A 25,827-nucleotide genomic window follows, 5' to 3' on the forward strand; every position below is an offset into this window, starting at 1 on the left:
AGGCGATGGAACGATGAGCTGTATGAGCTTTACGACGACATAGACATAGCGCAGCGAATAAAGATCCAGCGGCTTCGTTGGCTGGGTCATGTCGTCCGAATGGATACAAACGCTCCGGCTTTGAAAGTATTCGATGCGGTACCAGCTGTCGGTAGCAGAGGAAGAGGGCGGCCTCCTCTGCGTTGGAAAGATCAGGTGGAGAAGGACTTGGCTTCATTTGGTGTGTCCATCTGGCGCCGGTTAGCACGAGAAAGAAACGACTGGCGTGCTTTGTTAAGCTCGGCCAAAATCACGTAAGCGGTTATAGTGCCAATTAAGAAGAAGAAGAAGTTGCCCAATAGTTGACAACTTTCAAATAGGCTTATAATTTCTAACGTTATTTTTATTGCCACTCTTAAAGAAGGGCGTAATGAAAGAGAGCTTCCATGCGTCAATGAAACACCCCGACGATAAAGATTTGTGGAAAATACTTTTCAGGGGATAGACCAAAACCGGAGAATTTTTTTTTAGAGGATGATTTCAATTTAATTAAAGCGTTACTATTGTAATACCCTCAGGAGAGAGGCAAATACCTCCAAAGTTCAAGGCATAAACTTAGTCAGAAGAAAAGTCGGACAGAGGATCAAGTTCTTCGCCAACAAAATTAGTTTTAAAAAACTCAGCAAATAAGTTTGCCGCTTCACGTGGGCTTCGCGCTTGACAATTATCGAAAAACATACCAGTGGGGACACTGGTACTACTTCTTCTAGATTTTATGTATTTCCAGAAGATTTTGGGATTTGCTTCAACGTTTGCTTATATTTTTTTTCGGTATTCCTTGACATTTCATCATGGCAAGACTTACGCCTCAACAACGTTTACAAATCGTACAATTGTATTGCGAAAATCGACGCTCTGTGAAAAGTGTCCATCGCGCGCTCAAGCCAACTCATGGTGTACAGCGATGCGGCCCTTAATGGCTACGTCAATAAGAAAAAAATTGCCTTATTTGGGCTAAAGTACAACCCGAAGCCATTCAAGAATAGCCATCCATTGAAAACAACCATTTGGTGGGGCCCATGGACTGGAGGAATCATTGGGCCATATTTATGCCATGTTTGAAAGACGATGCTGGCACCAATGAAACAGTGAATGACAAACACTATCGCCTACTTGCCATACAGCCCGTAAAACAATGAATTTACTGCGTTGTCGTTTCGGTGAGCAATTTATCTCTCGACTCGGATCAGTGGATTAGCCACCAAGATCGTGATATTTCACACCTTTGAACTTTTATTTGTAGGTCCGTGCGGGTATGTAAAGTCTAAATGATTTGTGGATAAATCAGCTTCAATTGAGACATTGGAAGCCAACATTATTAAACTTATTTACGAGATACCGACCGAAGTCTTCCAGCGAGTCATCAAAAATTGGTGTTTACGGATGGCCAAAGTACGGCGGAGTTGCGGCCATCATTTGAAAGGGATTATCTTTAAAAAATAAATGTCATGAATGGTTCTACACAAAAATAAGAAAGGTTATTCAATCAATTCGAATTTTCATTGTTTTATTTCAATTTAAAATCCGATACCTCTTTGAATTTGACATAACTTTACACGACTGGCAATTAATCTGCGAGAGAAGACAACGAGAAGCCCCCAGATGTTTGAAGCATCTCGTACTCACCCATCATTAGTTAGATTCTTAGAATATCAGTAAAACAGAAAAGTGATTTAATGCCTGCACAATTATTGTGCATGATTTTTATTTTATTTTATAGACAACAAATTATAATTCCATAAACAAGAAATGCTAATACTAAAATAAATATTGATTCAGTACTTAATATTGGATGCTGATTAAAAAAGGAAGTATGTGTTTATGTGCAATTTTGTGGTTAGAAATGCAGGTTAACTTAAGCTAATACTTTCTATGATCCATCCCAAGTAGGAACTGACGCGCGTATAGACTCCTGGTATATTCGACATGCCACATTTTGTAGGTCCAAAAGCCACAATACCTAATAAAGAATGACGACCACTTGAATTTATTAGACCAGAGGAACCCTCATCCATAAACGGACCACCACTGTCACCTGCATAATTGAAAATAAGGAAAAATTAGTATTGTAATATTTAATCATGAATAATAATGATGATAAACGTTAAAAGATATTAGTTTTAAGAGTAGTTATTATTTCGTTATTTTAAAAGTTGTCTCTTTCACATTAAATAGCGCTTTAACGAAAATCTTGTCAATCCAATTTTAGAAATCTGAAGTCAAGCAGAATTCTACCCGCTCATTTCGCACGTTTTCAGACACTCGTTCACTTATTCGTGTGTGGACAGTAACATAAGAGAGCAACATAACATTCAGAAAGCAACCTAAGTGAAAACTGTCTTAATTTTTTTTTTATATATCACCAACACAATCTCAGATTTTTCGCAATCAAACTGCTATCATGATCCCAGTTACGCCAGCCAATCAGCTGATTCCTTTAAAATCGCTGAGAGCCGATTAACGGTCTGATTTTAGCCACATCTCTGAATTCTTTTCACCATGGGTTTTTGTTTGAAACCATTTCATAAAGTATATATTGATTGACAGGAAGTACTTGGTGTTATACAAAAATATACGGCATGGCACTAAATGTATTAAGAAAAGAACCCGCAATGCTAGAACTGAAGTTTCGAGGCTATAGCACAAAAATATATTGGCTCTTAATGGACGATGGACTTGACATTCAAACCGCACTTTACTTTTATATGGCGAAACTGTTTTTAACCGCGGTTAAATGAATTTATGATAAGGAAAAGTTTCTCAAAAAATCCATTTGGCATAAGAGGGCGCCATAAAATAGTAGCAGGATGCACTTGTTCGACTATATCAGGCAGTAAGGCGAATCCATATAAGATGATATCGGTAGAACAGCTGATTTGTTTTTTCTTGCGATCTCGTAGTTTGAATGTCAAAGTGATAATATTTATTTCTTTTTTATTTTGTTTGTTCGTTGGGGCTTTCCGGACAGATGGGCTATACAGTCCCACCTATACTTCCCTCCTACCCTCGAGAGAAGAGTGGGAACGGGACGAGGTAAGACAGGGCGAGTCCATGCATGTATACACAGATGGCTCAAAGCTCGAGGGCAGGGTGGGCAGAAGTGTATATTCCAAGCATCTGGGGATCTCCTTCAGTTTTCGGCTTCCCGACTGCTGTAGTGTCTTTCAGGCAGAACTGATGGCAATAATAAAAGCCGCGACACTGATACAGTGTGATGCGATATCCGGAAATGATATCTTCATTTTTCACTGACAGCTAGGTGGCGATAAAATCCCTCACAAAACAGTCAACAACCTCCAAGGTAGCCATGAAATGCCGCTTGTCTCTTACCGAAATAGCTGAGTCATTTCACCTAATGATAACATGGGTTCCTGGCCATTGTGACATTGAGGGGAACTGCAAAGCCGATGAACTAACGAAAATCGGTACCAAATTGACTGATGAGTACATAGGCAATGATATAGATATACCCTTGCAAACATGTAAACTACGTATCCTCGAAGAAAGTGCAAGAGTAGCAAATGAAAGATGGCGTAACAAAGCCACTAGCAAAGTCGCCCTTCAGCTGTGGCCGACTCTCATTGCTAAACGCACGGAACTTCTATTAATAAGAGATAAGCACAGTCTAAACACACTGATTTCAGTACAGTTATTATGGGGCACTGCCTAATCGGTAGGCACTCAAACACATGGCTTCTGCACAAGTTGTCTAGACGAGGAAGAGAAAGAGACGATCCCACACCTTCTGTGTCACTGTCCTGCTCTATCCAGATGTAGACTCGCCATTTTAGGTAGATAAATAATTCTTTATGAATTGGAAGATCTCGCCTCTGTCGGAATTAAGGATCTTACAAAATTTTTGAAAAGTACATATTGGTTTTAGGAGGGATAAGGGCAAGTTTTCCATGCGGCATCACAATGGGCCATAAGCCTGAGTGTGTCCCACAGTGGACAGGTTCAACCTAACCTAACCTAACCCGTGTTTGTTTATTTACATTTTGATTGCACTTTCAAAATTCAAACTACCAACTATCGCTATCACTTTATATGAATCGCCCTGTAATGGAGCATCTCCTGAGTTACAAAAAGATACTCAACCTAGGTTTGCCACCATTTTACGCCCCATTCTGTTATAATAATAGTTTACTCTCCGCTCTACACAAACAGCACGTAAACTACATACCGTCAATTGCTCTCTTTTACAGTTGCATTGAATTTGTTTGTAGTTCTGTTCTGTAATTTGCGATTTATGACAGAAGAAGAGTTCGGATGCACATCTTCTCTAAAATCTTCATAATTAAACCGAGCGGAGCGGAAGAAAAAAAAATGTGTTCTCACGACACCGATTTATATTCGGTCAAGGACTGTTACTCCAGCAGCATTGCTCCATATATGTATGTTATTGGGTATTTTCAAAAAAAAAAAATATGCCCTCCTAAGGCAGGCTGAGAATGTATGCATATCACATAAAAAAATCACTAATCAACAATTCCATAAATTTCTCCATCTATTCAATGACATCGGCTACTTTCTGGGAATGAGTAATCTAAGAGCTTAGCTCACCGAGAATGGACTCGATATCTCTTCGTGAACGAAGCATTCGCCCTTTTCATGCAAGTGACTTTGTTTGGCCTTTCCATTATTACTTGCAGTTTACTTTCAAATTACTCACCTCGACAGACATCATTCATAGGTCCACCCTGAGCACATATCTGTGATGGCGTAATAATGATTGGATCGTTGAAGTTCTCACTAAATTTCGCATAGGTAATGGCGCACTCAGTTGTATTAACTATCGGCAAACTGAGGTAACGTACTCTTGGGCTACCTGTATCATTGCCTGAAATGTTAATTAAAAAAAATTTATAGCTTTCACAAAATCGAAGTTTTTCAATCAAAAACAAAAAAAAAAAACTAAATAAATAAAAGAAATAAATAATTTTTCACACAAATTAAATCAACTAATTTGTTCACGAAATAACGAAAAGATTTATTAAATTGTAAGTAAAGCAAAGAGAAATCTCACCTTCCAAATCCGCTGTCCAGCCAAGCGCAATTCCAGGGCTGCCTATAAGCTCATCACGCACAGAAGCAGATAGTTTCGGAGGTAAGCAAATGGGTGTATATTCTACACTCCGTATGTTTGTGTAAGGAGTATTAAGATTACAAACGTAAATAATTGAGTTTGCAAAAAGTACTGCAATTTTAGCTCTCACTTACCATTTGCTTCGCCGATTATTTTTACTAACGCAATGTCATTGGCGTACTTCGGCTGATCGTAGCTTGGATGTACGCGCACTTCGGCGATTTGATAAATACGTGTAGTGATGGAGCAATTAACATTGCTGTTGGCAGTGCAGTTAGGGGAAAGCGCCACACCACCAATGCGCACATGAGAGCTGCAGAGTAAATGTTACGATGAAAAAGGAACGGTTTTATTAACATATAATACTCGTAGTGAGACATGTGTACATAGGTACACACATATATATATGTGTTTTGTGTACTCACAGCCGCAGATCGCTAACAAGGTTGACAACACAGTGCGCGGCTGTCAGGATGTGTGATTGACTTACAACCGAACCGGAACAGCGATAGCTTATGAAATTATTGGCTGAAAGAGAATTTTAGAAATTTATTGTGAATTCATTAAAGGTGGGATGCATTAGGACAACAACAACAATGTGTACATTAGAAAGTCGCGTTAAAGTAGAAAGTAAAGAAGTGATTTATTTAGCTAAAACAAATTACGCACTTTCTCACTATTCTATTTATTTATAAAAAGTCTTTTGAATTAAAATTCATTAGGAAATTACAATTTTCGAATTACAAATTTCAAGTTCAATTTAATTTTGTGCTGACATCCGAATGTACACGGCGAAAGAAAACAACAGATTAGCTGCTTTACTGCTACTACTTGTAATAGATTCGCCTTGCTTTAAGCTTAAGTAAAATCAAGTAATAAGTTATTTTTTATATAAATTTATTTAATGGAATGCCGGAAATATTTTTTATGTAACTATTTTTAATTTTTATTTAGATTTACAACACAGGCTCACAAAATTCAGGTTTTTTTTGTTTATATATTTCATATATATTTTTGTGCGCTGAACCCCATTCTGGGCTCCAAAATTTCGCCTCGCACAGAATAGTTTCGAAAAAAGCGGGAGTAAAACTACACTAAATAGCATTGATAAAAGTCTGTGTGTTCATTTTTTCATTAAAAAATTAATGCGAAACTTGGAAGACATATTCCTATTTGTCCATGATAAGCTAGTATTGAAAACGAACGAAATCGGTCAATAACCACGTCCCCCTCCAATAAAACGGTAACTAAAAAAATTAAAAAAACACCAGTCTAACGGTTAGACGCGATAGAAGTGAAACCTTCCGTAAAACAAACTGAGAGAGAATGAGACGAAAGCAGCATTAGGGGCGGGATAATTATAGGTTCATTATAATATTGCTATAAAGTTCATATTTTCTTTTCTTCATTTTATTATTATTCATCCTCAATGTTTTCAATTTCAACAAATGATACGAGTGGCTTATGATAGCTAAAATATGATACAAATGCTTTGGTTTCGATGTTGTCAACATGTCTTTGAAATACCGCGTCAATGGTTGTTTTTGATCGTGTTGTCGATTCAGTGCGATTGTTCCACATTTTTAAATTGAATGTTGTATTGAGAACGTCAATTGAAGGAACCGCTGTGTCTAATGCAAAATTTACGTTAAAATCGCCACTTAAAATCATTGGAACTTTATCGTAATCTTTTCTAAGTATCCGCGATACTTCTGGTGTATACTTTATTAAATTTTCGTGAATGAATTCCGTGATGCTATTTATTGATTTTTTTTTCTGTCGATATTCACGACACTTTTCTGCATTATTTTTCGGCATAATTGCGGTAAATATTTAAAAATGAAAATATTTACGAATATAAAAATACACACGCGGTTGCTATTATGAGCGTCCCCAGCAAAACCTGCGTGACCGAAACTCTAACACAATTACATTTTTTTGAATGTTACAAACACATATGCACGCAGGTTTTGCTGGGGCGTGACCGAAACTCTAACACAATTACACATATGCACTCGTATTTGTTTGAAAATGGACTTTTTTTTTGGTTCTCCGTCACCTTTGGAAAATGTGTAAACAGTAAGCAAACTTTATTCATATATTTTTCCTCATTTTTGCATCAGTAAAATTAAACAAACGCCGTAGCCGAATGGGTTGGTGCGTGACTACTATTCAGAATTCACAGAGAGAACATCAGTTCGAATCTCGGTAAAAACACCAAAATTAAGGAAACCTATTTTTCTAATAGCGCTCACCCCTCAGCAGGTAATGGCAAAACACCGAGTGTATTTCTGCCATGAAAAAAAGCTCCTCATAAACATATCATAAAATAAAAAAAAAATAACTGTATAGAAAAAATTTTTTTCTTGTGATTCGAACCAAGGATTTTGGATCGGAAGCTCACATTGCTAGTCACTCGGCTACCGCGCCATGCTGTCGGCGCTGGCCTAAAAGTTATTTAGTTCTTCGCTACGTTTATATCAACATATAATATAACGCTTCGTAGCCAAGAGTGTCGCTTTTTTCGTTTCACTTTTTCTCAAATCACTCCCAACGATTCTAAAGAAGTTTTCACTTCAAAAATTTGATAAATGTTGCAAAATTAATCACTTTGAAAACCAAAAAACAAAAATTACTCAAGCCTAATTTTGGAAGATGGACCGTGCCTCCTCCACTTTTATATAAAAGCTTGTATTTCGACAACGGCTTAAAAACTCGTCCAAAATTAGATTCCTTATTTCTCAGGAAAGCGCAGAAAAGATGGAGTTTAATTTCCCCATGTGCTATTTCGAAAACCGTTTCGCCCCAGTACAATAGACCCAGGATGCAGAAAGTTCTGGGAACTCCACGCCATTCAATTTTCAAACTCGTAGCTGTGTTACCCGTTCATTGGACGATCGGCATACACGCGGAAAAGCTAAGTTTGCCATTTAACCCCCATTGCAGAAGCTGAGGGGAACTTTCAGAGAAGGAGACTGTTGAGCACTTTCTCTGTAAATGTCCAGGTTTGACAGCTAGACGATTAAGATCACTGGATGCTCCTTTCATCGACAGCTTGGGGCAGTTCGCTTACCTACAGTCTGTGTCAGAAGAAAATAACCGGTTTCTTTCTTCTAACTTCAAGATATATTTCGTTATGCTTTTTGCTGCATAATAGTCTCACTCAAGGGCTACAACGCCAGTGCCAACTCAGGTAGTGTCCCGTAAACGCACTCAAACAAAAATGAGTGAGAAATACGCGAAGCGTTTTGAGGCGGTATTTTTATGCACGCATTCGAAAGGGCCGAAATTTACTTACGACTGCAAAAGTAATTAAAAAAAACAAAAAAGTTTGTGTTGATGACTTTTCCGGGCGCGGCTTGAAGCGAGTGACGACAAAAAAAGCAAGATAAAGTGATCGTCTAACTTTTTAAGCGGGACCCTTCTTTGCGTCTACGCCAAGCACGATCAGTTCTTGCTAAAAAGGGAATAGATGTGAACATCAACACCATCGAACGTCGACTGAAAGAGCCGAACATATCCCACCGTCCCACATCATCAAAACTACTACTCTCAGAAAAACACATTGAGAAACAACAAAACAAGAATATGGCGTCACGCCTTCCCAGTCCCCAGATACCAACCCCATCGTAAATGTGTGGAGAATTATGAAAACGCATCTTGTCGAAAAGATAGTCCATGATTTAAAGCAACTCGTACGTCAAATGCGCAAAATCTGGTCCTCTTTGTCGACGAGCTACACAGAAAAGCTTCAAAGCATGCCGAGAAGATGGAAACTACACAGCTTATTGAGTAATTGCGACTCGTAGTTTTGTACATATTTTTATGTAAAAAAAATTTAAATATATATCTTTTATACTTCATGAATAATCGGGGTTCCAGACTGTAAAACACATCAATTTTCTCCATTACAACAACAGCTCTGGCTGGATGTAGATATCTGCCTGTTGGAGGGCTCATAATGGTAGCAAAACGGCGCTTTAGTGCTAGTTGGGGAGTACTAGAGTGGTTCTTAAACCATTTCATTTCCATATTGTTCCCTATCTCACTTAGATCCGGCTTCAATATTATTGAGTTCGGGATAAAACCCGCGCCCATTTTTTATATGTTAAGAATAAATTTCCATCCGTCTGATGTTACAAGTAACACATCTCATTTCCTTTAAGTTTTTTTGTTTTTTTGATTCCAAAAATAAATAGTCGGCCCCAAATTAAATTTTACTGAACTAATTTTTTATCAAGTTCAGTCCGCACCGAAATTAGCCCTTTCGTTTTTCTCTTTTTTTTTTTTTGTTTTTTTTTTTTTTGCTTTAATTTTCTTCCTTTTTCCATTACAGAAATCCCAGCAAGTCAATATGGCTGGTACCGCAGGCGAAAGCGAACTCCAAGTAGCCGCTGAAGATGACAAACAAACCCTGATGTCGAAACTAACAAATTCCATTTCATCTTTGACGAATAGAGAAGGCCGATTTCAATTAAGCGAAAGCAATTGGTCACTTTTCAAATGCACGCTCGTCTTCCTCTTCGGTGTTGTCTTGACCAAGAAGATGCAGAAGGTGGTCAATGAAATTATGTGAAGTCGCATTGTACATTTTCACTGAAATGAAAACAATTGAGTAAATAAATAAAATGCTCACTCACTTTTGTTAATATAAGCTATGCGTGATATCCATGGGTATATGCGCTCGCCACTTTGGCCGTCTATTTCCGGTATGCCGCAACGCGCTGTGTTAACTTTGGACTGCTCCGTCGCCTTCACCACAGGCTTTATTGTTGTAGTGGCCGTTTTAGTAGTTGTTGGCGGTGTCTGTGTTGTTGTCGTAGTAGTTCCTTGCATTGGAAACTGAAGTGGCCGATTCAAACGTCTGTCATCTGGATATATAACAGGGCCATCATTTATTGGCCTAAAAATAATGCGTGGATATTCCTCCCCCTCATCGTAATCGTTGCTATCGTCCACGCTATGGTGGTCATGTTCGTGGTGATGCATATGTTTATGCTCGTCAAAGTGATGTCGCTGTGGATGTGGTTGCTTTGTAAAGTATTTACGGGGAAGCCCTCCACAGTCGCGTTCTATTTTAGCATCATCATTGTCCTGGAACTCAACTGCTTCTTCGTAAAAAGAATGTGGAAAATTTCTTTCGGTTTTTGGATCCTTAAAATCAAATATATCTGTTTCTTCGTAGAAATCTTTTGATCGTCGTTTAGTTGATCGAGCATCTGAACTGGCTGCCAACAACTTTTCTGTAAATGCGCCAAAGCGTGTAGGTAATTCTACGCTGTCCCATACCCAGGCGTCGGGATCTGTTCTGCCGAATGTATCACTTTCAGTTGAATGCACGCGCGTCGCTATTTTGTGGTTAGCATAGGTGGTGGGACAGCAGACGAGCGGATCAAGACCGGCATAACCACAACCGGCACTCTGCACTATTTTGTATATCAAGTCAGCTTCATGTGGCCTGTGATTCAGGAGTAAGTAAGCGATGGGTTCGCATTCTTTCACGGGTATGCAATTACATTTGGGCAGGCCGGTGGGTAGGGCAATGGCATTGGTAACTGGAATTGATAAAAAGCATGTTAAGAAAGGGAATGAAAATGTGGTTTAGTTTCGGAGTAGTTTCTTTAGAGAGCTTTATAGTAATTAAATAAGATTTTCTTTGCTGCATTGTAAAAATACTTTAAGTATGTATGTATATATGTATGTATATGTGTACTAGGGCGGGTCGATTTAAAAATCGCTCGTTGCTCTGTGAAAATCGTATTCTAGGGATCAAAATAAGAAACTTTGCCGAAGAAGCCATACCTCTAAAACGAATTCTGATGTTCCCCAATTTGGGTCGAACGCAAAATCCCAATTTGACCCATTTAGAGTGCTCCAATCGAGTCCAAATGTATCACCGACCCCCGCCAACTTTGGACGGCCGATCCACCCATGCCAGTGGCACACCCCCTGGAACTCTCTTGGGGGGTTCCCCATACAATCATTTCAAAATATCACCATTTTTGGCCTTTACATAAGAAAAGAAACTAAAAAGTTCGACCCAAATGTCCCCCAGAATTCGTTATAGAGGTATGGTTCCTTGGGCAAAGTTTCTTATTTTGATCCCTAGAATATGATTTTCACAGAGCAATGGGCGATTTTTTTGCCTCACCAAAAATCGACCCGGCCTAATGTGTACGTATTTAATCTTTAGTACCTTTGTGCAATTTTATGAATCCATTCCAATTTTTTCTAATATTTACTTGTACTATATATTGGAACCGGCAACTTAAGAGGTTAGGAGCAGTCAGAATTTTCGAAAAATTGTTTTTTTTTTTTGCCTTTTCTCAAAGTACAATATCTTAAAAATATTATGTGAAAATTTGAAATGAATCCAACAAATACTTTTCGAGTTATTCAACAATTATCGAAGGGCGCTCGGGCGCTCCGGTAATCGATAGCAAAATTTTGAATGCGTTTTTCTCAAAACTATGTTTTTGGAACTGATGATCACTGTAACTTAAAAACCGCTTGGTAGATTTCAATAAAATGTATACTGCTTTTGAAAAACATAAAAAACTCGTGCCTGATCAAATAATTTTTTTTCAAAAATTTTGATTTTTTTTTTTAACAATTAACTGTTGGTTTTTTTTTCTAAATTCTGGAAAAAATTTTCTGAGGCCGCCATTTTGTTCATTTTGAAAAAAAAAAAGCTTCGATCAGGCAGCAGATTATCTATTAACAAAGCTGATTTCTCTTGCCCGATTGATTTTAGATGAGTCTCCAAGGACTTGTGATGATCACCGCAAGGGACTTCTGGAGAAACGGGTTCCACACAAACAGCGATAGCTTTTACAATTTACAATTTTTTCTTTTTAATTTTGCTAAAGCCAAGTCGAAACGATGTATTAATGCTATGTTTTTATTTTTGTAAAATAAAGCAATTGACTAGCAAAAAAAAAACTTTATTAAAAATCAACATTTTTTCGGGCCTCTTACTACCCTTAACCCTATAAAAGCAAGTCCTATTGAACAATGTGAACAAGTTTCTGATGAGAACCCCCTTCATGGTGGTATGGCTGGAATATCTGCTTTCTTAATGGGTAAATTGAGACCACCAACCAAGGGTTGCGATGGTCGAAACAAAGTAAGAATATCATCGCATCTTGGGATGCCTCCTACAGCTGCCACATAAAGAAGCAGAGTTCACTTCGGTGCAAGAGCATCTCGTTACAATAAAGTGAGGCTCCCCAATAAACTGATAATTTGTGCCAACGCAAAGAAGAGGATAAAGAGAAGGCCCATATGGCCAAGGCTACTTTTAAAAGTGCTTAGATGGCACTTACTATCACTACTCTCGTCAGGATATCAAAATCGCGCTTGGCAATTTCTACGCCAGGAAGGGCAAGAACGGGATATTGATTCCCAAAACCTTAACTATTTAAGTAAGATTGATTGTCTTCTCGCCTTTTAAGACTTAACTTTAAGACTTAAGAAACTCAACATTTAGATCGAGATTGCTGAACTTAAGGCGGCGATAATCAGGCGAAAGAATTTAAATTTGCATATGGCGCGCCTTTTGAAAGACCCTTTGTTATGAAGAAAGATGTGTTAGTGTTAAAAGACCAGCGCACAATGGATCTTTGAAATCTATCTACTCATCTATAAATGTAGGGAATGTAGGGATTTCTGTGACAACTAAATAGAGTTAAAATTCTTACACTTACATTAAGGGGGTAGGGTTTAGCGCTAAAAAAAAAACACTTTTTTTTTTGAATTTTTTACAGAAATATGGCTTAAGATACTTTAATAAAATCAGTTGCATGTTATTGTACATCTTTTCAATAAGTTTTTAAAAAATATTAATAATAAAATATTGACAAATAAGCGCATGACAGAGTTTTTTTGGAGATATGTTTTTAGAGAGGTGCTCTGCGGTGCCAATCGGCATTCGTCGTAGAATCATCTGAAACTAAAAAAGTCGAATTTTTCAGTTAAAGTTTGACGTAATGCTCCCCCCTACATGAATAAAAAATTTTTTTTTTTCATTTTTGTAGTTTTGGTGGCAAAAAAACGTAAAACGAGCATTTTTGGCGAAAAATTTCGCCATATTTGTAAGTGAAAAACAACCTTAAAAAAAAAAATAAAAAAAAACAGTGTGGGGGGAGGTATTTTTGATTTAGAAAACGTGTGCTAAATTTGAAAAGAATCGGTTGAATAGTTTCGGAGTTGTGATTGGCACCGACTTTTAAGAAGTCGTTTCGGGAAAAACGCGTTTGAAAAAATGACTCTGAGAAATTATCTATGCTCCGCATTCGAGGTAGAGTGCCTACAAAGGCTGCTGCTCCGATCCACTTAAAATTTTGACACAACATTCTTGAAATGATTTACTATAAGATGAGTGAAGAAAAAAAATTTCGATTTTGTGACCCTACCCCCCCCTTAAAAACTCTAAAAGCGCATAAAGAGGGTTTTTAGGTTTTCTTAAAACCTACAGCAATCATCAACTGTAACAAATTTTGCAATGCGTACGGCGAGAACAAATTCGCAGAAAAAAGTTCCGTTATTTTTTCTTTTGTTCTACTCATAAATTATACTCAGTTTCGTGGCAAATTTCACTTGTTAACTATGGAGTGGGGAGCTAAGGACACTTGCATTACAGAGGCAAAAGTTCAAATTGCTGAAAAAACTTAATATTTCCAGAATGTCTGTTTACCGCACGATCAATCGTTTTTCGCAAACGTCTGAAGTGACAGACAGAAAAAGCAGTGGTGAACCTCGCGGGGCGCGAACCAGTGCAGCCATGAAAGCCGTTTGAGAAAGAACTCACTGAAATCCCCTTAGAAAGCTGTAAATCATGTCCGGGAAAATAAATGTGTCGACCTGATCCATGTCAAGACTAATTAGAGTTGATCTCCACATGCAAGCCTTCCGCTGGTCAACGGGTCATCTTTTGAAAATGCGCTTAAAGAAAATTAGACTCGAGTGATTCAAACAGCTTCTTCGGTGACACGCGGTTAACGGCCATGAAAATATTCTTTCCACAGATGGGAAAATTTTCACTACTGAAGAAGTGTTTAGTAAGAAGAAAACGACAAAATCTATGCTACAACTTCTAAAAATGTTGTTTCAAGAGTTCAGCATGGCCACCATCCAGCCTCCTTAATGGTTTGAGAGAAAGTGTCTTGTGAAGGCGTGACATCTCTTCATCTTTGCAAAAAAGGGGTTAAGATCGAGGAAAGGGTCTACCAGGAGGACGCCTTAGAAGGCGTGGTGAAGCAGTTGAGCAGTACTCTCTTCAATGGAGAGCGTTGGATCTTCCAGCAAGATTACGCTCCAGCTCATAAGGCAAAAACCACTCAGCAGTGGCTAAAAAACAATATTCCTGGGTTCATAGCCGCAGAAGAATCAAAGAAATCGCCGCAGAAGAAGATCTGAATCCATTGGACTACAGTTTGTAGTAAGAATTGGAGAACATGGCCTGATGAAGACCTCACAGAAATTTGGAGAGGCCTCAAACAATATTTAGTTCGAGCAGCCACGTCAATATCTATGGAAACCGGGCGTGCTTCAATAGCTGAATGACCTAAATGTTTGAAGGCTTGTGTTAAAGCAAATGGTGATCGTTTCGAATGAAAATTCATTTTTTTTTTATTCTTTACATGATTAAATAAAACTAACTTCATTAAAAAAAAGTAGTATAATTTCATATCTATGACGGAGTTAGCTTGTAACAGAATTTATGGCAGTACTAAGTTTTTATATAATTGGCTTTTATACCCTCTTTGGGTGTGTGGCAAAGCTCCTCCTCCTATTTGTGGCAACGTCTTGATGTTGTTCGAAAAATGGAGGCACCGCACCAACAAATTTGGCTACGGTGATAAAAAGTGTTTGTCACAAGGTTTCAAGACCGGAGCGCCATCCAGTAAAGACGAAAATGGTGATCTGGTATCGGATTCGGAATGTGTGCCGAGATTATGGAGGGAATACTTCTCCAAGTTGTAGGCAGCCGCAGAACACAACAATTTTGCATTTGGAGTTGATATCTCACAATCTCCAATCAGGGATGATGGAGTGCCGATCCTGCCCCAGGTCTTGAGGAAGTGAGAATTACAATGCAGCGACTCAAAAACAGAAAAGCTGCCGGAGCGGATGGCCTGCCTGGCGAACTGTTTAAAGCTAGAGGAGATGAGTTGGTAGGGCGCATGCACCCACTTGGCTTGATATGGCAAGCAGAAATCATGCCCGGTGATTGGAGCCTCAGTACCCTCTATCCTATCCTAAAGAAAGGTGATTCCACGAGCTGTGCCAACTATCGAGGGATCAGCCTTATCTCCATCGCACATAAAATTCTATCCTGCCTGCTATGTGATAAACTGAAACCTTACATCCAATCCTTAATTGGGCCATGCCAGTGTGGTTTCAGACCTGGCCGCTCCACCGTCGACCAAACATTCACACTGCGGCAGATCCTGAAGAAGACCCATGAGGACCAAGTTAACACACACCACCTATTCGTCGGCTACAATGCAGCCTTTGCTAGCCACATTCGCGACCAACTATATTGCATAATCCCTGAGTTCGATATCCCTGCTAAACTGTTACGGCTGTGCAGAATGACGTTGAGCAGCACACAAAACTCCATCAAGATAGAAAAGGGCCTCTTCGAGCCTTTCGATACCGTTCGAGGCTTCAGACAAGGGGAGCCATTGTCAAAGTGTGGTTCGCAGGGCGGGTGTAAAATGAAACGGAACTTTTTTGTATAAAAGTGACCAGCTCATTGCATATTCTGATGACATCGACATCATCGGTCATACCAAGCAGAATGTCGCCGCCGCTTTCACGGCGATTAAAAAAGAGTCCGCACGATTGGGTTTGACGGTAAACGATGGAAAAACCAAGTATATGCTGGCGTCCTGCAGGGAGTCGCCTCGTCTTGAACCACAGATCGAAGTTAACAACCATAAGTTCGATGTGGTCAAGGATTTTATTTATCTTGGTTCCGGTGTTACAAGCAACAGTGACATCAGCCTTGAAATCTAGCGAATCATAACCCTTCTTGCCGAAAATTGAGTAGTAAAGCCCTTTGTCGGCGAACGATAACAACACTCTACAAGGCTGTCATCATCCCGGTGCTTCTCTATGGCGCTGAAGCCTGGAAAGTCAAACAATCAGTTGCAGCCGCTCCTGGAGTTTTTGAGAGGAAAGTACTTCGCAAGATTTTTAGCCCTGCTCGCATAGATGACGGTTACCGAATTCAAATAAACCATGAGCTGTATGAGCTTGCCTGCAGCAACTAAGGTGGCTGGGTGATGCCGTCCGTATGGAAGAAACTGCTCCGGCGAAGAAGATGTTTGAAACGGTAATTGGCTATCCATGGCAAAGAGAACGTCTTCGTGTCCGGTGGAAGGATCAAAGAGAAGATGATCGGATTTCGCCAAATTAGTAAGTAATAATCCGTGATTATAGCATCATATGAATATTGGAAGAGTTGCCTCATTCTCACAGGAGGCTAATGTAGGGTGTCATAAATCAGCGCGTGCTGACATAATTTGGTTTGTCGATTCCTGCACCGATGATGCTCGACAACATAAGCATTGAAATGACTTTCAATAGGCATTCGAATTCGATGTAGTTGATGTAGCTATTACAGACCGTTGATATGTGCGTTATGCCTGCAATTTACTATTCTTTAACTGTCATACGAACTAATCTACATAACGTAAAGACTGTGCTAAACAGATTTATAGTTAAATTGCATAATACCAGCCGTAATCACTTAAAGTCGTCGGCTCGAACTACGCCTTCCTGTTTTTGCTTTTCATTTTTTTTTTGTTTTGTTTTAAAATATATGTATTTATGACATATATTTATTAATTATAAATATCTCCATGCATGTCCATGTTTTTGTAAAATATGCACCTACATGCATACATACACACACGCCATGCAACTATCAAGTTCGTGCCAAAAGTCTTTTGTTTTGTTGTTTTGCTAAAAGTTATACCGGCATATCGCTGGCTCATTGCGTCACAACCAAGGGCATTTATGGGTATGTAGTATAACTGCCATGCGGACATGTAGAGTAAGCACATGTGGGCATATGCATACATACATACACACATATATGTATGCATATATGTATGTATGTACACATAAGTACGTATATTTATACTCTACATAAGAAACGAGTTGCGCGCTTAATCGCTAAACAACTTCGTGATTACATGGTACTACATACATATGCGCATATTTGCATATTTCTTACACTAATCAGCAGTTGTTGATACTTAAATCTGCATTAGTTTAAATACAAAACAATTAACTTTTCAAATTGGAAGAAACAATGAAGTGTCAATTAAGACTAAAAACGCAGCTTACGCATTTGCGTGCCAAGAATTGTGGTTGATTATGCTTTTGTTTTTGTTTCAATACAGCAATACAGCAAAGCACAAATGGCATGTGTCATACTTGCCCTTGTCGCTATGTCGATATCAATGCAGCCTTCGGATATTCTGTGGAAAATCCCAATGCTGTAGTTTCGTATTAAAAAGTCAGTTTAAACATTTTTGGAATTTCAAATTTATAATACGGCGGTCATCGTAGCCGAAGTGTTTTGTGCGTGACTACCATGCGTGACTTCGTCATATTCGAAGCCCACTGTGCACATGAAGCATCAATGATAGAATAGGCTTTTTTCTAAGAGCAGTGCAGTCACCTCTCGGCTGGCTATAGCAAACATCTGAGTGCATTGCTGCCATGAAAGCTTCTTGAAAAGCCTTTCATAAAAAAACAACCTGTCGTTCCGAGGTGGCATAAAACATAAAGTACTGTCCTTTCATATGAAAGAAAAACTTAAACCATTAGATCTTACTGGACACCTCAATATCTTGAACAGGGTTCAACATGCAGTATGCAGATGGTTCCAAAATGCTCCAAAGAGAAGGATCAGGAATAGTGGGGACTAAAGCACACAAATCTCTAACACTAAGTACAGATACCTCGATACCCTCCTCATATCCAAAGGAGGGTTCGAGAAAGTAAAAATTAAAATACTTTCGGATAGCCAATCGGTTCTCAAAGCCTTGAATAGCTTCACATTCAGGTCAAAAGTCCTAATCGAGTGTAACAATGCACTCAAAAAACTGGTCACTCATAATCAGGTCTCACTAATTTCGGTACCAGGACATGAGGAACACGAAGGAAACGAGAAGGCAGACTTTTATGCCAAAAACGGAGCAGAAGGGCTATTTTTTGGTCCAACCCCATTTTTCGACTTAAACAAAAATAATATAAAACAGGAAACCAAAAAATGGATCCATACGAAAATGAGGGAACACTGGAACGGCACAAGCGACCTTAATCACTCCAAAAAGTTTTTGAACTTTAATGCCAATAGAAAATTCTGGTCTAACCCTAGATGAAAAGGGCATCAGATTACTCTGTGGAGCACTTACAGGTCACTTTGCCTTCAATAAACACTTTAACACAATAGGATTATCTAGCACAAGATTATGCAGGTTCTGCTGTGATGAAGAGGAGTCTATGGAACACTGAGTCACCAACTGTGAGGCATTAGACCTAAGGAGACACAGAATCCTGGGCTCGTACCTACTAAAGGAGTAAGACCTACAAACACTTCCTCCTAAAAGAGCTGGTTCGATATCTCGGTATACTAAATAATAATATAAATAATAATAATTAAGTAATTAGAGGCGTACAATAGATCAATCTGGTCGCAGTGCATAAAGGCCTTATCCTAACCCGTACAACCATTACCATTCCCAAGATCTTGAGAACTTAAAATTATAATAAAAAAAAGAGGTTGTCTGTAAAGTCGGTTTACTGACGATAGTTTAACGTGATAACGTCATAAGAAAATACTGATTGAATGGTTGCATTTTTCAAAAGAAAATTTTAATTTTATTTGTTTGATAGATATTTTGTATGGATATAGAGAATGAGTTAACATTAACATAACATAACATAACATAACATAACATAACATAACATAACATAACATAACATAACATAACATAACATAACATAACATAACATAACATAACATAACATAACATAACATAACATAACATAACATAACATAACATAACATAACATAACATAACATAACATAACATAACATAACATAACATAACATAACATAACATAACATAACATAACATAACATAACATAACATAACATAACATAACATAACATAACATAACATAACATAACATAACATAACATAACATAACATAACATAACATAACATAACATAACATAGCATAACATAACATAACATAGCATAACATAACATAACATAACATAACATAACATAACATAACATAACATAACATAACATAACATAACATAACATAACATAACATAACATAACATAACATAACATAACATAACATAACATAACATAACATAACATAACATAACATAACATAACATAACATAACATAACATAACATAACATAACATAACATAACATAACATAACATAACATAACATAACATAACATAACATAACATAACATAACATAACATAACATAACATAAGATAACATAACATAACATAACATAACATAACATAACATATCATAACATAACATAACATGCTGCTCATATTTTGGTGCGTGCAGCCGGCTACATAGAATTATAAGACGTTATCACGTCAAAAAATAATAACATTAAAACAACAGGTATTATTAACAAACTTGGTTTTATTTTAAATTCTTCAAGTAAATCAAATTAATAATAATCAATAAGAAGGCATATGCAAATACAAATACGTGAATTTATATATGTACATATGCGCATATACATACACATATACGCTCACTTAAGTATGAGAGAGCAAGATGTCGAACGTTGCCGTTCGTTTGCTTTGTTTGCTCTGTCGTTCGCTCCGCGCTTTCGCTTGCAGTTCATTCAAGGTAACGGCAATGAGCAAGGTAACGACAAATGAGCAAGGTAACGGCAATGAGCAAGGTAACACTAATGAGCAAGGTAACGGCACATTTTTTCGTGCGTGCAGCCTGTTAAATCGAATTATAAGACGTTATCACGTCAAAATAAACAAATAATTGGCGCATACACTCCTGCTAGGTGTTTGGTGATAATACAAAACACAAATATTATTGACTAGATTTTATTATTATAATCTAGTAGATATTTCATGGCATTTACTTTTTGAATATGATATCCCGCGGCTACCAGTCCGATCGGTTAAATTTTTGACTGCTTTTTCCAATAAATCTGGCCATATGGTGCCAATGGTTAGTTGAATATTGCAATAAATCCATTCATCGTAACGGCTGCTCCTTCCTCATTTTAAAGGCAGTAAGGACCGATGCCGAATGGTTCGGCCGCCGTAGCCGAATGGGTTGATGCGCGACTACCATTCGGAATTCACAGAGAGAATGTCGGTTCGAATCTCGGTGAAAACTCCAAATTAAGAAAAACATTTTTCTAATAGCGGTCGCCCCTCGGCAGGCAATTGCAAACCTCCGAGTGTATTTCTGCCATGAAAAAGCTCCTCATAAAAATATCTGCCGTTCGGAGTCGGCATGAAACTGTAGGTCCCTCCATATGTGGAACAACATCAAGGCGGACACCACAAATACGAGGAGGAGCTCGGCCAAACACCCAAAAAGGGTGTACGCCCCAATTATTTATTTTTTTTTTATTTTATAAGGACCGATGATGCCGCCAGTGATCTATTATCACAAATCGGAAACGAAGCGCAGGATGCCATTTGCTCTGATTTAGTCACGGCTAGACAATTGCAAGGGAAGTACTTAACTGTTTCCCTTTCCCTTCTCTACAACTTCTATAATATTTATGGGAGGAAACTTCAGGTCTCAAGAAATGCCTGTCAAATAGCCTATAAACGGTTATACAAGCCGCGACCCATGCTCCATTGGCCTCTTGGTTAATGTTATTCTGAATTATTAATTTCCTCGTGGCCTTAGGTATCCCAATGGTACTTCTATAACTGTGCAGTTGAAGAGTAATACCTTTCCTGGCTAGCTCATCAACTTTGCAATTTCCCTCAATATCAGTGTGCCCCGGAACCCAAACAAGGCTGTCCTTGCATATGGCGCCAATGTCATTTAAGGCTGTGCGAAATTCCTGTGTAACCTTCGATCTTAGTAGCCGCATTCATTGAGTTAATGGCTGCCTGGCTATCCGAGAGTATATTTTTAGTCGTTTTTATTACGGCATGCGTATTTAGATACGTAGCCACTTCTTTTATAGCTAGAATCTCTACCTAATAGACGTTACAGTAGTCTGATAGTCGAACGGATAGTTCAAGTCCTAATTCCTTCGAAAATAGTCCATAGCCAACCTTATCGTCTAGCTTGGCACCATCTGTATAAAAATTTAATTCCCCCTTTCTCCATGGCCTTGGTGGCTGCCACTCTGTTCTTGACGGTATACTCGTCTTGAAAATCTGTCCAAGGTGCATCTCACAGTGTGCAAAATAGAGGCTTGCATAAGCCACCGGTCTTTCTATAGTCTTTTAAGTCTCAGCTCCGAGGCGGCGACTACGCGTTTCCCTATAAGCTTTAGTGCAAGAAAGTTGATTAGCACTTCCAGCGTTTTGATTGGGATAGTCCTTAAAGCGTCAGAGATGCATAAAAAAGCTGTTCTTTGAACCTTCCTCATGATTTTAACATAACTTGCCGTTTGAGCAGTTGACCACCATACAAATATCCCATATATTAAGATCGGCCGAACTACAGAAGTGGAGAGGCAATGTAAGACACGAAGAATAAAACGTTGGCCTTCTGGACTGTTTTCTCAATATAAGATTTCCATGTGAGTTTTCTATTTAAATATCCTATCCTAAATACCTGACATTCTCTCTCAAAGGAATCTCCATACCCTTAAAAGCTAGCGAGGAGCTTATAACGAGCCTGTGTTTCTTTGTAAAGAGAATTAATTCAGTTTTTGCAGGGTTTATACCGAGCCCACTATTCTCTGTGCAGCTTCTAAGCGTGACCATGTTAGAGCTTAGAAACTTTGGATTCATTCCCCTGACAACGGATCAGTGTGCACCCTCGCTTAGGCCCAAGCGGAACTTTCTCCACCCATATTCCATCAAGAGAGGAGTGGATTGGGTGCAACACTTGGGGAGAGGGCTTAGGGAACCTGTTCACGGATGGCTCGATGTAGGACGGAAGAGTTGGAGGAGAAGTATTCTGTACAAAGATCCCCATCAGGCTCAAATCCAGGTTACCGGATCACAAATCAAAGAAGCAGCTGATTAGCTATTTACTCCGATAGCCAAGCGGCAATTAATAGCCTGAGATTCACTTTGGATTGCATCCGAATTCTTTGACATAAAGCTAATCTGGGTACCTGGTCATAGCAGGATTGCGCGAAACTGCAAAGCAGACGAGCTGGCCAGTCAGGGGGCGTGTGAGGTGATTTGCCCGCAAAGGAAAAGTATTGGGATCCCCTTGACCACCTGCGGTCTGCTCTTGGAAAGATGGGTTCGCGTAAGCTTAGCGAGAGTTGGACAAAAAAAGACTTGTGAGGTCGCGTAATCCTTCTTGCCAAGTGTGGATCGGAGGCGTTCGAGGAATATTCTAAGGATGACAAAACCTCAGGTCTCGGACTTCATCAGCAGCAGCTAACATAACCGCAAATAAGTCATAATTCGTAATTCACAAATGCTCAACCACTCCTCCTCAATCTTACTGAACATGAATATCAACACAGTTTGCCATTCTCAGCCGTCAAACCATAGTTAACGATATTGATAGTTCTCATACAGCTAAAAAAAACACCCGATGCATGTACAAAGTGAAGTCCAAAATAAACGAGACTCAACTAAAATAGAAACAACAGGAGCTTTTTTCTGATAACTTCGAGTTTATTTATTCAAAATATATTAATATAGTTCCCTCTGGCCTCGATACACTGTTTTGCGCGATCTAAAAGCTTTTCGAAAGAGAGTTTCAGGTCATTGACCGGAATGTCTTTCAGGATGTCGGTGCGAGCCTTTTGGATGGCCTGTACGGACGCAAAACGTTTTCCTTTCCTGGCCAAATGCAATTTTTCAAATAGGTAGAAGTCTCAGGGAGCCATATCAGGCGAATACGGTGAGGGATTGATGGTGAAAATGCGATTTCTAGTCAAAACATCAGTCACAAGAATGGATCAATGAGATGGTGCATTCTCATGCAATAAGCGCCAGCGTCCTCCTTCGCGGTAATCAGGGCGATACAACAAACGCTTCAAAACGCCAAGATAAAAAACTGCATTGACGGTTTGGCCCATAGGCATGAACTCCTTGTGGACAATGCCCTTGGAATCGTAAAAACAAATGAGCATCGACTTGATTTTTGACTTCTCCAAACGCGATTTTTGTGTGGTGGCTCATCTGGGGCCTTCCATTCAGCACTTTGCCGCTTAGTTCCAGGTTCTCTTCTCGCCTCTTTAATGAGGTCTTTCGAATGTTGAATCCTGAACAATTTTTGCGGAATGAAACGTGCACAGACCTTTCGTAAGCCCAAATGATCAATTATGGGAGGTTGAATTAGTTTTAAAGGTGACACACAGATGGCGCTATTTATCACTTTATCGCGTTGGCAATACTGAATATATATTCATGACAAAGCCTCATCCCTAGGCTTTGTTTATCAGTATCTGTCATTTCGCTGAAGTGTTTTCGTGCCCGAGTATGTCAACTTTCGTGCCGTCGAAACGCAATTTGCGGGAAGCTTTGCTTTTCTGCTTCAATTTGAAAAAAAATACAGCCCAAGCCCGTGAATTGCTGCAGGAGGCCTACCCAGACCATACTCCGTCGATTTCAACATGTGAGTACTGGTTTCGACGATTCGAAAGTGGTGATTTTCACACCGAAGACAAGGAGCGTCTTGGCCAGCCCAAAAAGTTCGAGGACGCGGAATTGGGGGAATTGGTAAACGAGGACCCGTGCCAAACCCAAGAAGAGCTTGCTGAATCATTGGGCGTTGATAAATCAACCGTTTGCAAGCGTCTAAAAGCGATGGGAATGATCCAAAAGCAAGGACATTGGGTCCCGTACGAGTTGAAGCTGCGCGACGTCGAACGGCGATTTTTTACGTGCGAATTGCTGATCGAGCAACAAAATCGGAAGGGTTTTTTGCATCGGGTGGTGACTGGCGACGAAAAATGGCTCCACTACGATAACCCAAAACGCAAAAAATCATGGGGTTTGCCCGGCCACGCATCAACGTCGACGGCCAAGCAGAATATTCACGGCAAGAAAATCATGCTCTGCATTTGGTGGGATCAGGTCGGCGTCGTATATTTTGAGCTGCTCCAACCGGGCGAAACAATCACGGGGGATCGTTACCGACTGCAATTGATGCGTTTAAGCCGGGCATTGAAAGAAAAACGGCCGGAAACGGTAAAAAGGCACGACCAAGGTTATTTTGCAACATGACAACGCTCGGCCGCATGTTGCTCAACCTGTCAAAAAATACCTTGGAACGCTTGGCTGGGAAGTGTTACCCCACCCGCCGTATAGTCCAGACATAGCTCCCTCCGATTATCATTTATTCCTGCATATGAGTCTCGATTTGGCGGACCAGCGGTTCTCCTCGTACGAGGCTACCAAAATATGGGTTGAGTCATGGATAGCCAAGCAGCGGCCAGAATTTTGGAGAAACGGCATCCGGAAATTGCCCGAAAGATAGGCGAAAGTTGTAGCTAGCGATGGCCAATACTTCAAATAAAATATTTTGTACCGTTTTTTCACAATAAAGCCCCAAATCTTCGAAAAAAACCCTTAAAACTAATTCAACCTCCATAAAATGCGATAAATCGGTGTTTTGGAGATATTCAACTCCGAATCCATGAATTCCAATGATGATTTCGATTCATTTTTGATAAATCAAGGAACAATTTCGATGGAGTTTTCGGTGATTACTGATTTTGGGTGGCCCGTATGTTCATTGTCATTTATGTCCCCACAACCATCTCTGAATCGTGTAAACCACTCATGAACTCTGGCGCGAGATAGACAATCAACGCATACACTTTTTTCATCAATTCAAATGTTTCGGTAAACGTTTTACCGATTTTAAAACAAAATTTGATATTAACTCTTTGTGCGAAACTCATTTTTTTACACTTGAAGCGCAATAACTTCGCTTCCATTGAACCGAATGTCACCAAACTTTGACTGGAAGTCAGCTAGGGATGTAACTTCCAACGCACTAACTCATTAAAAAGGTAGCGCCAGCAAAAACATTTTTATGACGCCAGTCTTGTTTGTTTTAGACTTCACCTTGTATATAAATCCCTTTTCCGGTCCTCATTATGTCTTAAATATAATATTCTTTCATCATATTAACTTCATTTTCATAGATTTATAAAATAATAACATTTTATGGTTTATATTTGGTGTTAAATTATTTATGTTGGCTTATGGAAGTTGTTAATCATGACTGCCTGGTTCGTTGACATGCAACAGGTGGTACAGAGCTACCTATCATTTTTAAGTACGATGAAGTATTTGTACATATTTTTTTATAATTACACTTACGTCCACACCCACTTAACAAGGAACAACATTCTTAGTTTAAATGGTGCAGCCTGCATGTACACACACTTACAAACCGACGTATCTATGAACAGACTCACGTTTATAAAATGTAGACAAAATCAGCAAACAATTCCACCGGTGCATAATTAAAATTTATTTTATTTTATTTACT

The 25,827-nt window shown here is 39.0% G+C and overlaps 1 protein-coding gene and 1 long non-coding RNA gene across 2 annotated transcripts; one reads left to right on the forward strand and one right to left on the reverse strand.

Annotated features, from left to right (window-relative positions):
* Positions 1 to 1,711: 1,711 nt before the first annotated feature.
* Positions 1,712 to 25,827, reverse strand: LOC129253485 (melanization protease 1). Its single transcript, XM_054891881.1, has 7 exons — positions 25,754 to 25,827; positions 9,766 to 10,680; positions 5,551 to 5,653; positions 5,260 to 5,438; positions 5,066 to 5,167; positions 4,712 to 4,879; positions 1,712 to 2,074 (listed from the first exon to the last, which is right to left on the reverse strand). The coding sequence occupies exons 1-7, from the start codon at positions 25,797 to 25,799 to the stop codon at positions 1,890 to 1,892; spliced, it is 1,698 nt and encodes a 565-aa protein (XP_054747856.1). The 5' UTR covers positions 25,800 to 25,827; the 3' UTR covers positions 1,712 to 1,889.
* On the forward strand, positions 4,862 to 9,779 carry LOC129240326 (uncharacterized). Its single transcript, XR_008582063.1, has 2 exons — positions 4,862 to 5,146; positions 9,462 to 9,779. It is a non-coding gene; the product is annotated as an uncharacterized LOC129240326 (long non-coding RNA).

This window comes from Anastrepha obliqua, chromosome 1 (genome assembly GCF_027943255.1).
Source record: "Anastrepha obliqua isolate idAnaObli1 chromosome 1, idAnaObli1_1.0, whole genome shotgun sequence".
Taxonomy (NCBI): Eukaryota; Metazoa; Arthropoda; class Insecta; order Diptera; family Tephritidae; genus Anastrepha; species Anastrepha obliqua.